Raw genomic sequence first — 13,545 nt, 5'->3', positions numbered from 1 at the left:
AGCTTTCACTCTGCCTTCATGCATGGGAGGGGAGGGGAGCCTAGCTGCAGCTCATTCCCAATAACATAAACTGTGGTTTATGTGATTGTCTGAACTGGATCTGTCTAATGGAGCTCACTGGGAAAGAAATAAACATGTCAATGGGATTTTGAAATGCTCAGTTTTGGCTGGATTGTGCATGGGTTAATCTTCCAGCACCATTTCTTAATATTGAAAATATTTGTGTATATACACCACTGTGCCCTTTTTGATAGCTTCATGCACCTGATGTCTTAGGTTTCTGCATATGAAAACAACAGATCAATAAATCACTTAAGGCGCAATCCTATGCATGTTTAGGCAGAAAAAAGTCCTATAATTCCCAGCATTTCCCAGCCAGCCATATAAAATCTTTAATATAAATTGGAAGCTATGGGTCAAAATAAGCATTACTTTAAATCCATATTTAGCAGCTATGTCTTATTTAATTTTTACTCTAGAGTAGGCACAGGGAGCCTGATCCAGATAGTAACTCCCTCCTCATGCTGATCCAAATCAGTTCCCCTGTGCCTACTCTAGAGCAAAAATGGGGAAGAATGTAGCTGCTAGATACAGAGTTAAAGTAATGCCTCTTTTGGCCTTATATGAATATATGTGTTCATGAGTAGGTCTTTCTTACAATTCCATATAGCAGATGATAAGGTGGATGGGATACGTTGTGCGGGCACTTATGTACATAGACCTGCATTCAAAGACATTTGTACAGTTGGTGAGGCAGGGTTCATAAACCAGAGGCTTGTTTCAGCTTTGACTGCATGTACAATCTACACACTAGAGATGTGTGTGAACTCTCCCTCAGTTGCAAGATATGTGAGCACATGAGGCATTTTGTAATAGGATGCCATAGCAGAGAATCTTAGTTACAAAGGTATAGGCTATAATGACTATACAAAGGTATAGGCTAGAATTCCGCCACGGATCTCGGTGAGGCCAAATGCCAGTGCATTCGGCCCCCCGAACTCCGTGTCGGAACGGCCTGCCCCCCCGCCCCCCCCGCAGATCCCCCCCGGGATGAGACTTACCTGGGGTGGATCTTCCGGGCGGCGGCGGCTCCGGTGGCGGCTCCGGCGGCAGCTCGGCGGTGGCAGTGCAGCGGCCGGTCTTCTGACCGGCTGCCGCCGCCACCGCCATTTCCAGTGTTAAAAAAAAAAAAGATGTGATAGGCTACATAAAGATTTACGTAGCCTGTCATGGCTAGGTTAAAAACAACAACAACAACGTGATAGGCTGCATAAATCTTTATGTAGCCTATCACGTCTGACTTTAAAAACAACAACAACATGCATACGCAAATGGCGGTGGCTACGGCCGCCACCATTTGCATTCCTTATTTTGGCCCGTCTTAGTCTACGTAAATATTTACGTAGACTAAGACGGCGAAAATAAGGGGAACGCAAATAGCGTAGCGGACGCTATTTGTGTTCCCCCTTATTTTCGCCATCTTAGTCTACGTAAATATTTATGTAGACTAAGATGGGCCAAAATAAGGAACGCAAATGGCGGCGGCCGTAGCCGCCGCCATTTGCATACTCGCGTTTTTTTTTTAAAGTCAGACGTGATAGGCTATGTAAAGATTTACATAGCCTATCACGGCTGACTACAGGGATGCAAACACATCCCTGCTAGCCAGCGGCCGGATTCCCCGTGGAGTGGAGCCTCCCCGCAGATTCCCCGCGGATTCCCCTGGTGGAGCTGGCCAGCGGTGCGGAATCCCCGCGGAGCGGAGCCGGCTGGCCAGGGTTCCGGAGGAAGGGACGGAGCGCCTCCCCCCCCAGCGGAACCTGGCGGGGACAGGTAAGGGCAATTTCGTACATCCCTAATAATGACTGTCCAAAGCTTGGTGAATGATGAAAATCTCACATACAACATCAAGTGTTAACAGTCGCCACAATATGATTGTCAGCATTCACTGGTATATGTTTAGCAAGTAAAGATATATACGTATATTTCTGGGTATTAACAGAAATTGTGACTGTCTACATTTATAGGTGAATATTACAATTTACTAAATTTCATTCATTATAATATATACAGTCAGGGCCAGAAATATTGGAACAAGGATAACTGTTTTGGCAGTTGGCCTCTGTACACCACCACATTGAAGCTGAAAGGAAACACACCCAGATGGGAGCGAAGTCAGGACTTTCAGCTGTAATTCAAGGGGTGTGACAAAAGTGGGGCACTAACCATTCAGGAAGGACAGCCAGTGGCATACACACACACACACATCATTGGGGGCTTATAAGTAATGGAACAAACCAACATCATTTCAAACTTAAGGATCACCTTTAATACCTGGATGAAAATCCTTTGCAGCCAATGACTGCCTGAAGTCTGGAACCCATGGACATGACCAAATGCAGTTTCCTCCCTCGAGATGCTTTGCCAGGCCTTCACTGCAGCTGCCTTCACCTGCTGCTTTGTTTGTGGGTCTTTCTGCCTTTAGTCTTGTCTTCAGTAAGTGAAAAGCATGCTCTATTGGGTGGAGATCAGGTGACTTACTTGGCCATTGAAGAACACCCCACTTCTTTGCCTTCAGAAACCCTTGGGTAGCTTTTGCTGTATGTTTTGGGTCATTATCCATCTGCAACATGAAGTGGTGTCCTATCAGTTTGGCAGCATTCAGCTGAATCTGAGCAGAAAGTATAGCCCTATACACTTCAGAATTCATCCTGCTGCTTTGATCAGCAGTCAGGTCATCAATAAACACGAGTGACCCAGTTCCATTGGCAGCCAGACATGCCCATGCCATAACACTGCCTCCACCGTGTTTGACAGATGATGTGGTATGCTTTGGATCATGAGCTGTTCCTTTCCTTCTCCATACTTTTCTCTTCCCGTCATTCTGGTACAAGTTAATCTTGGTTTCATCAGTCCAAATAATCTTATTCCAGAACTGGGTAGGCTCTTTTAGGTGTTTGCTGGCAAAGGCTAATCCGGCCTTTCTGTTCTTGAGCATTACCAGTGGTTTGCACCTTGTTGTGAAGCCTCTGTATTGACATTCATAAAGCTGTCTCTTGACTGTAGATGTTGACAATGACATGCCTACTTCCGCAAGAGCGTTCTTGACCTGGCTAGATGTTGTGAAAGGGTTCCTCTTCACCATGAGCAGCATTCTGTGGTCATCCACTTTAGTTGTCTTCCATGGTCTTCCAGGCCTTTTGCTGTTGCTGAGCTTGCCAGTAAATTCCTTCTTTTTCAGGATGTTCCAGACTGTTGTGTTGGCCACTCCCAGTGTTTCTGCTATCTCTCTGATGGGTTTATTTTGTTTCCTCAGCCTAATGATGGCCTCCTTCACTCACATGGATACTTCTTTGGACCTCATGTTGGGAGTTCCAGTGAACAGCTACCAAATGCAAATGTAACACTCAGAACTACCTCCAGGCCTTTTCTCTGCTTGCTTGGTCATGGGGTACCCAGGAAACAGGCCACAGCTGGCCATGCAGCTGCTTGTCAGCCATTTGTTCCATTACTTATGAGCCTCCAACGGTGTGTGTGTGTGTGTGTGTGTGTGTATGCCACTGGCTGTCCTTCCTGAATGGTTAGTGCCCCACTTTTGTCAAACCCCTTGAATTACAGCTGACCGTCCTGGTTTCGCTCCCATCTGGGTGTGTTTCCTTTCAACTTCAATGTACAGAAGCCAACTGCCAAAACAGTTATCCTTGTTCCAATATTTCTGGCCCTGACTGTACCTATAGAAGATTTCCCCTCCCAAATACATGCAAGCAGGGATCAGGAAAGCCTCAAGCTCCCACCCACATGCATTTGGAAGGTGGGAGTCGGAAACTATATTTATATACACGTGCATATAATTGACAAGCTACATGTGCACTTTCTACTTGGGTTCTGAAAATAGGCTTAAAGATGTTTTGTGAAAAAAATGCAGTTAGAAGCAGAAGTGGTCTGTTTATACCAGATTGGTTTAGACATAACACCAAACTATGGGTTTGGCATTATATGAATGAGCCATGTGGTCATGTGACCCAACTTCCTTTTGTCCTCACTGATGTCCTTCCTCACTTCTGATTTAGTGGCAGACCACAGTTTGCTGTTAAAGATAAACCACACAAACTATGGTTTCTGCAAACCATAATTTGCTTGCAAATCAGGATTACAAATCAGAGTTTCTTTGAACTGGATTTGCAATCCTGTTTTATGGTCACAGTATGGTTTGCACAAATTGTTGTTTGCACAATTCAGATATAATGGTTTCCCACTAAACCAGAAGTGAGGGAGACAGTTGGAATATGTGAGGAGAGGAGGATGGATGTGAACACAGGGCTCATTCACATAATGCCAAACCATAGTTTGGCACGATTTCTGAACTGACCCACTGATTTTTCTTCATGGCCGTCTTCTTGTACTGCTTTCCTGTCATGGTCAAGTCTGAAATTCCGTAAAGTCTTTCTGTTGTAGAAATATCTTACTTTAATGCACATTGTGGTTGTAGGTCTGTCAGACTATATTGTTGCTTAAGGATTTGTGGCTGGAAGGATCAGACATTCGGCGTGCTGTCTGTGTTCTGACATGTGCAACAGGACTGAGAATTTACAACAGCATTTTAGCAAAAGCAGAGGCCACTGAGAAAACAAAGGAAGAACACATGGAACATCGCAGTGAAAAGGTGTGAAACATTTCATTAATATCAGAAGGAACTACTGTTTAAAATCACAGCTGCCTTGAAATCATGGTTTCCTTCTTTTTTATGATATACGCCTATAACGGTTTTTAAAAGAAAAGTGGGTGGTGGTGAAGCAAGAGTGGCAATCAAAGCAGCGAAGGGTGGGCAGGGAATTGAGATATAGATGGTAGGAGAAAGGTGGAGCATATGCTTGGCAAAACAGGGCCAAGTCACCTTGGGCACAATCCTATGCATTTTTAGACAGAAAAGAAGTACTACAATTCTCAGCATGCCCCAGCCAGCAGGGCTAGCTGGAGGGATGGTGGGAGTTGTCAGACATTTTTTCTGTCTAAACATGCAGAGGATTGCGCCCCTAGGCAGTTGACTTTCTAAGGGTGACATCACCAAACACACACACATGCACACCTCAGTCATACATTTAAGAGGTTCTTACCTTTCTGCTTAAAGAAACTGTGTGGGAAAGCAATAAGGTGACTTATTTACCATCTTCCTAGAGAATTGCTTTGTTTGAAAGGAGGGGAATATTCCATTAGAAAAACAATGTCATTACTTAGGACTCAAGAACTTGCACTTTACATCAATGAATTGAGTGATGATAGTTTTAATTTGTGTGTGGAAAAAAGCACACACATTTGAGAGAGCCAGGATAAAGGCTGGAGCTGGATGCGCCCGATCTTGTCTGATCTCAGAAGCTAAGCAGGGTCAGGCCTGGTTAATACTTGGATGGGAGCCTCCCTGGGAATACTGGTTGTTGTAGGCTTCCTGCATTGAGCAGGGGGTTGGACTTGATGGTCTTGTAGGCCCCTTCCAACCCTACTATTCTATGATTCTATGAGATGTGTCTTTTAAGGGGTTGGGGGGAATCAGGATATATTTGGTGAGCTGCGGAAACCCATTGTAAACCTGAAGTGAAGAGTTAAGAGAGCCAGAATGCTTTTTAAGAGCTAGCAAAGTTGAACAGAGTTTATACTGGCAGAAGCATAGGCAAGCAGTTATTTCCAGTACTTTCCAGGTATAGAATGCTAGTGTTGCTATGGGGCCATCTACATGGCACCACTTTCACCCTTCACTCCATTGTAACTGCACAACATTGCAGCTGCGAATTAGCTTCTGCTGCAGTACACACACAATTTTCTGCAGACTTCCCCAACAGGAAAATCTGCTGTGCCCCTTTTTTTACCATTACATTTAAATGCACAGCTGTGCAGGCACGTGAGCGTGGGGGTGCAACACTTTGGGTTTTAGTGGCTGTTTTGTATTTTAGGGGTTCTCTTGTCCGAGGAACGGACAAAATGTGAATGATCTGCTGTTTGGCAGTTCTCCACCCTGAGACTCTTGCGATGGTTCACACATGCCAAGGTGTGAGAGGTATGTGCCTACCCATCATTCCGAAATGGTGGCTGGACCAAAGTTGGTCCTGGACCTTCCGCTCCCCCAAGACCCCCTGGGCGCTGACTCCAATGCAACCATTGCGAAGATATGAAGCTGCAAAGGTGTGTGAAAGTATGGTTGAATAAATGAGCACGCCTCTGTATGCCTCTAACTGCGCAGCAGCGAAGCAACAGTGGGGACTGAAGGGTGTCACAGAGTGACAGAAGCACCAGGCATGCCTACAACATGCCCACCACAAAATGTGAAGTCAGTTCAGGGAAGGGACAGACAGCTTGCAACTGCAGGAAACCCTCAGCAAACCAAAAACATTGCAGCAAAATGCCTTATTGGAAATCTGCATTTTCTGGGTGAAAACCATGGATGGCTGCGAAGTGGCAACTATATCGTATGTCCTGAAGGACCTCAAATCATGGCTGCCCCAGAGTAAATGGCTTGTATAGATGGGGCCTATAACAGCAAAAGCCATCTCCTATTCCATTTTATAGCTATGTAGAACTATGGGATCTCGGTATACATGTGCTCAGAACTAAACAGAGTTAATTCTAAATACAAGCAGCTTGGTTGCATTAACAAAGAAAAAGAATTATACAATTTTAATATTCAAAATTAGTCAGCGATTAGAAATGGAACTTATAATATTTTGTCTTGTCCCAGGATAAGATAGAAGCATTAACACTGGAGGAAGTAGCAGATCTTTGTAGAATACTGTGCCTCAGTGTGGCTTTTCTTTGTAACTTGCCACACTCACAACGAGCTCAAATTAGAATAATCAGATCTTGCTGGACTACAGAAGTGTTACCATTTATAAAGATGGTAAGTCAGTTACAATTTTATTTCCAGTAAATCAGGAGATATACCTGCCAGTGTTCCTGAAAGAACAAGAAAGCACTCTTTTTTGGAAGCACCAATAGATCACTGTTCTGAAAGCTCCTTGGGTGGTGCTGGTGGCAGGATGGCTATAGTTTTCTTTAAGTCTGAAAGATATCTTTCAGAATGTTGCCCTTTTTGGCTTTCAAGTGAGAGTATCTTTGAAGCAAGAAGGGGAATGCCCTCTGCCCTGCCCGTATCAGGGACAGCATCTTGGTGGTCGCCTCTCCTGCAAGGGGACCTTCCAGTATATATACCTAGTTGATCCCTGAGATCTTTAGAGGAGGACTTATTCTGCTATCAGTGCAATGTCACCAGGTAATATTATGAAAGTGGGACTTCTCAGTAGTGGCACCAGCTCTCCCACATGTGGTTCAAGAGGCAGAAACTGTGCCAAGTTTTAAATGCCTTTTGAAAATGTAATTGTTTACAGAGGCTTTATCTGGACTATAATGGACTATGTACTGCTCTGTTTTACCGTTATTTACTTTCCCCTCCAACAACTGTGACACACAGACACCCTGCTACAATAGTAAGGCACCGTTACTTCTGAGGCTGCAGTCCTATATGTACTTATCTAGGAGTAAGCTTGACAAAACAGAGTGGGCCTTCCTTCTGAAGAAACATGCATAGGATTATTCTGTAAATTTTATAAATATGCCAAATAGTACAATGTTATATTCTATGTTATAACTAACAGAGTCCTGTAGCATCTTAAACACTAACGAATTTATTCTGGCATAAACTTTCGTGGACACCGTCCACGGTTGGGCTCATTCCAATGAAATCTGATATAGTGGAAGATTATGCTGGAACCATTTTGGAAGATCTGCCTTTCTTAAGCAGGTAAATACATTTTTGTTTATGTTAAGTACTGGTATAGCTGGATTGATAGCTTTACTTACCATTGCTTTCTCTCAAGCATTGTCAAAAACAAATGGTAAAATCCTGCCTATCAGAGGGGGCTGTACTTTGGAGGGCTATTAAGTCCCTTTATAGCAACAGTTTTTGTGCTGGCAAGATATATATGTCTACAGGACAGTGGAAATGGTATATACTATGATATTTTAGAGGTCAGCAAATGACATTAGGACCAGGCCTGAAGGAATACCAGCTGCTTCCTACTTGCCAACGCTAAGATATGTCGAAAATGTGGTAGCAGGGTTGATTTCAAAATACTGTCGCCCTGGGTGGGACCAGGGCAGTCAGAGCCACATTCTACCCCTGGAGAGTCAGATCAGGGCCAGAGTAAGGGAAGAACCGACCAGGTCAGAGCAGAGCCAAGACAGAACCCGCAGGGTTATAAGTGGAGTCTGGCAGAATCCTATGAGTCATGGTCAGATTCTGGCAAGATCTGAAGTTTTTTAGGCCCAACACTGCAGGGGTAGGCAATCTTTGGGGCCGCTGGGCACACTTGGGAATTTGAGAAATTGTCCTGGGCACAACCATAAAATGGCTGCCAGGAGTAGTTAGTCGCAAAGGACACGTAACCTGCCCAAAGACATCCATGGGAAATTAAGATGATAGCATTTAGAGGCTCCCACTTCACTTTGAAGCAATCCCAGCTGCCAGTAAGAAAATATAAACGTATTTTAAAATAAAAATTCGGAAGACAGGGGTGTGTTGGTGAGTGTCTGGGGGCATATTTGTGCCTATGGGTACCATGTTGCCTACCCATGCAATACTGTTTTTCGGACCCAAATACTGTTTTCTTTGCAGATTGGTCCAGTAAAATACTGACCGGACCAGTAATGTATTAGCTGGTTGGTAACCCTGAGTGGTGGCTTTGGCAATGGAACCTACTAATAATCTATTTAGCGGTTGATGGGTGGAGTTTTGGTCCATCCCTCCACTCCCTTCTCAAAGTAGGCTGCCCATGAAACTAGTTGCTGACCCGAGCACTGTGCTTTGGCACCAGCTGTGTTCTGTGCTTATTGTGTCACTGAAGCTATATTAGGAAGCAACTGTTGCTATTGTTGGCCTGATGTCAACAATCCTTTAGTGAGTAGAACAGATATTTGTAACACCCATCAACAGAAAATCAAATCTCTAATAATATATCAGAAAATGGAAAGTGTTACCATCTAATGTAATGTATTGCATTAATGTTTCAGCAATGATTCTGCAGTGATGTTGCTTGCTAAATGTAAAGAATTTGAAGAACTTCGGCACTGGCATTCAGGCAAACCTCTTAGTGATGACTACGATAGAACAAAAAACAGATTTGATGGTAAAAACAGGCAACGTTCTTAGATAGATGTCTGTAATTGACAAAAAGAATTAGATCAGTTGTGACATTCATTATTTTAAAGGTCAATAGATAGTACAATCCTATACACATCTACTTGGAAGTAAGTCCTATAGTTCAAAGGGACTTACTTTCAAGCAAGTGTGTATAGGATTGCAGCTCGAGGGAGCAATCCTATGCTCCCCAGACAGCATCTGGAGGGACATAGGATTGTTCGGTTTCCTGGCTCTGAACTCGTAGACAGGTGGTTGTTGTTCAGTCGTTCAGTCGTGTCCGACTCTTCGTGACCCCATGGACCATAGCACGCCAGGCCTTTCTATCCTGCACTCTCTCCCGGAGCGTGCTCAAGTTCATATTCATTGTATCAGTGATGCTATCTAGCCATCTCATCCTCTGCCGTCCCCTTCTCCTTTTGCCTTCAGTCTTTCCCAGCATCAGGGTCTTTTCCAAAGAGTTTTCTCTTCGCATTAGGTGGCCAAAATATTTGAGCTTCAGTTTCAGTATCTGTCCTTCCAATGAGCACTCAGGGTTGATTTCCTTTAGGATGGACTGATTTGACCTCCTTGCAGTCCAGGGGACTCGTAAGAGTCTTCTCCAGCACCACAGTTCGAAAGCATCAATTCTTCGGCGCTCAGCCTTCCTTATAGTCCAGCTCTCACAGCCATACATTACTACTGGGAAAACCAGAGCTTTGATTAGACGGACCTTTGTCGGCAAGGTGATGTCTCTGCTTCTTACTATGCTGTCTAGGTTGGCCATAGCTTTCCGCCCAAGGAGCAAGCGTCTTTTAATTTCATGGCTACAGTCACCGTCTGCGGTGATCTTGGAGCCCAAGAAAGTAAAATCTGTCACTGCTTCCATTTCTTCCCCTTCTATATGCCAGGAAGTGATGGGGTCAGATGCCATGATCTTTGTTTTTTTAATGTTGAGTTTCAAACCAGCTTTTGCACTCTCCCCTTTCACCCTCAACAAGAGGGTCTTGAGATCCTCTTCGCTTTCTGCCATAACCCCCATAGCCTTGTCCACGTGTGCGCACAGAGCCTGCGAATACCAGTGTTATGCCCACCCTGCAAAATACAAGCTCCCCAGTCACGTGGGATAGAACCGGCAGAGCCGCCGATGCAGTCAACGCGCCGAGGTGGGGATGGGCACACGGGGTGCAGCTGATTCCCCGTCCCCACCTCCGCATACGTGGTTGGAAGACAACACGAGGCTGTTGCCTTCGTACGTTTCGTAGCGCGGTCGTTCCTTCTTTGCTCTGCTTTTGCTTTCCTTGCTGCCGTTACCTTTGACCGGAGTTTCTGCCGTCGCCATTCGACGCACAGAGGAAACAGCTCCCAATAGCTGCGTCCCGAGAAACGAAACTTAGACCGCGCGCCTGGCTCCTGGCCAAAAGGGAACGGAAGTAAAATCGGGAGCGCGGCAAAGTCGCGGCGGGTCGCGCTTCCGCCTTGCGGCGCTTATTCAAAGGGGGTCGCCCTGCCTCGTGCGGGTCCCATCGCCGAGAAAGGGCGAGCGGCGCTGAGGGAAGAGGCGAGCGCGGATCTCCGTCGGCGGAAGCGGTGCAGTGCGTGTGGGGCGGGAAGGGTAAGGAGAGATGCCCAGTGAACACGGGCCGACATGGAGGGGAGTCGTGCGCGCGCGCGTTTGCCGGCCGGGGTCTTGCACTGAAAAGGAGCGTCAGGACTTCCCTTGACCCTCTGTGGAGAATGCCGATTATTAAAGAGGAAGAAAAGCGCTGGGTGTCCAGCAGTGCTTAATTTCAGGTCCTGTTAAGAGCGTAAGGCCTGGAGCCCAGTGCTAGGGCGCGACATTGAACAGTAGCAATATAAACGACTGGAGGTTGTGCCTCTGAGTGCACGCAGAGTGCATTTTCTTCTCGAAAGAATAACTAGAGGGAGGAGCCCACTTCCCTTCTTGGGGATGGAGAATAGGGCACTTCAGGCCCGAGGATATGATTTTTAAGCGGGCTTCAGCCTTGGCGCCGCCTAGAGGAAAAATCTGGAAAAGAGTGAGAGAGCAGGCTTAGAAATGGGTAGGTGGTGGATACACACCAGATCTTTTTAATATACCCTGATCCATTTAGGATCAGGCCCAAATCCTTCCAGGTTCCAGAAATGATCTAAAATAATCTACAGTTGTCTCCCCCCCTCCCTCGCCCTACCCCAAATTTACAGAGGCAGATGAAGAAGGAATGGCGAGGTTCTGGCAATTATAAATAGCTGACATCAGGGCTGGGCAGACTAATGCCTTGTCGGATCTACTTTGGTTTTTCCTGAAACACTGAGATCCACCAACCAGAGACAGGTGCAAAAGACATAGACTTAGAATTAAAGTATTTTAGTTCTGGGAATACGTTTTCAGTATCAGAACTGAATGGAGCTTGCTGTCCTTCCACTCCCGGTAACCCAAAGCATCCTTCAACAGTATAATTTAGGGTTAGGGAGTCATTGTGTTGCTGCTATTGTTAAGCAATTGTGAATCAGAAATCCTTGCTGATCTACTGCAGATCCCCAGAGATCTGCTATTAAATCCAGATCAACCATTTACCCCGGCTTACATCATCACACCAAAATGCACTCTATTTTTATTTGCACAAGACTGGATTCTCTGGCATTTGCAGGAGACTGGAAGGGCAGGGTGTGCATGAAGAGATGGGCTGCTTAATCATTTCCTTGCCAGCCATCTGTTTACTCAAAATGACCCCCTGCCCCAATCTACTTTCCCACCTATGGTGGAAAAGATACAGGTGCCTGTATTTTTTCCTTTACAGGAGTAAAATCAACTTGTAGGAGAAAGGTTTGGCAGGCAATATGTTAAACAGCCCCCTTTACCCTTTGTCAGCCCTCGCTTCACAATTACAGCCACCTGTGGGTGCTTTTTCTTGAGGGGGTGGGGGAAGAACCGCACATGGAGGGGGGTGAGAGATAGTGATAGATCAGATGCTTTTTGTGCAAAAGGTCCATGTTGTTGTTTATTCGTTCATTCGCTTCCAACTCTTCGTGACTTAATGGACCGGCCCACGCCAGAACTTCCTGTTGGCCGTCGCCACCTCCAGCTCCCCCAAGTTCGAGTCCGTCACCTCCAGAATATCATCCATCCATCTTGCCCTTGGTCGGCCCCTCTTCCTTTTGCCTTCCACTTTCCCTAGTATCAGCATCAGCAAATCTCACGTTTGACCACCTCCAACTTACCTTGATTCATTGATCTGACATTCCAGGTTCCTAAACAGTATTGTTCTTTACAGCTTCGGATTTTCTTTTCACCACCAGACACATCCACAGCTGAGTGTCCTTTCGGCTTTGGCCCAGCCACTTCACTCTTTCTGGCGCTACTTGGAAATACCTTCTGTTCTTTCCCAGTAGTATATTGGACACCTTCCGACCTGAGGGGCTCATCTTCCGGCGTCATCTCTTTTAGCCTTGTGATACGTTCCATGGGGTTTTCTTGGCAAGAATACTGGAGTGGGTTGCCATTTCCTTCTCCAGTGGACCACATTTTGTCAGAACTCTCTGCCATGACCTGTCCGTCTTGGGTGGCCCTGCACGGCATAGCTTATGGCTTCACTGAGTTACGCAAGCCCCCTCGCCACAACAAGGCAGTGATCCATGAAGGGGAAACAAAAGGTTCCTCCTGTGCAAGCACTGGGTCATTGCTGACCCCTAGAGGGACGCCGCTTGTGCTAGCGTTTTTGTGGCAGACTGTAGCGGGGTGGTTTGCCATTGCCTTCCCCAGTCGTGACTACCTTTAGCCCCAGCAAGCTGGGTCCTCATTTTACCGACCTCAGAAGGATGGAAGGCTGAGTCGACCTGAGCTGGCTACCTGGGACCCAGCTTCCGCTGGGATCGAACTCAGGTCGTGGGGAGAGCTTTGGTTGCTATACAGCCGCCTACCACTCTGCGCCACACGAGGCTCTTTCTCCATTATCCAGCACATATTGGCATTTTGGTCTCTAGTTCCTCTGCTTTTTCTAAACCCAGCTTGTAGATCTGGCAATTCTCGTTCCATGAATTGCTGGAGTCTACCTTGCAAGATCTTGAGCATTACCTTACTGGCATGTGAAATAAGTGCCACTGTTCGATAGTTTGAACATTCTTTGGTGCTCCCCTTTTTTGGTATGGGGATATAAGTTGATTTTTTCCAATCTGATGGCCATTCTTGTGTTTTCCAAATTTGCTGGCATATGGCATGCATCACCTTGGCAGCATCATCTTGCAAGATTTTAAACAGTTCAGCTGGGATACCGTCATCTCCTGCTGCCTTGTTATTAGCAATGCTTCTCAAGGCCCATTCAACCTCACTCTTCAGGATGTCTGGCTCTCACTCACTGACCACACTGTCAAATCTATCCCCAATA

The 13,545-nt window shown here is 45.9% G+C and overlaps 1 protein-coding gene across 13 annotated transcripts in view; it reads left to right on the top strand.

Moving 5' to 3' along the window:
- DDX60 (DExD/H-box helicase 60) overlaps positions 1-13,545 on the top strand; it is a 98,434-nt gene that overhangs the window by 12,243 nt on the left and 72,646 nt on the right. For 4 of the 13 annotated variants that reach the window (XR_014792119.1, XM_084856412.1, XM_084856400.1 and 1 more), the window contains exons 4-8: positions 4,490-4,663; positions 5,946-6,049; positions 6,728-6,886; positions 7,641-7,786; positions 9,055-9,170. Coding sequence is in view for 3 of the 13 variants with exons in the window: in XM_084856412.1 (XP_084712538.1) it covers positions 7,722-7,786; positions 9,055-9,170 (181 nt within the window). In the remaining 10 variants the exon portion in view is untranslated. Of the gene's footprint in view, positions 1-4,489; positions 4,664-5,945; positions 6,050-6,727; positions 7,787-9,054; positions 9,171-10,318; positions 10,776-13,545 lie in introns of those variants that run through there. The other 9 variants (XM_084856408.1, XM_084856405.1, XM_084856407.1 and 6 more) reach the window with 7 other exon arrangements.

The sequence above is a fragment of the Heloderma suspectum genome, chromosome 5 (genome assembly GCF_057233095.1).
Source record: "Heloderma suspectum isolate Gila_16-S chromosome 5, 16-S_ref, whole genome shotgun sequence".
Classification (NCBI taxonomy): domain Eukaryota; kingdom Metazoa; phylum Chordata; class Lepidosauria; order Squamata; family Helodermatidae; genus Heloderma; species Heloderma suspectum.
This window is presented reverse-complemented; position numbering and strand designations above follow the sequence as displayed.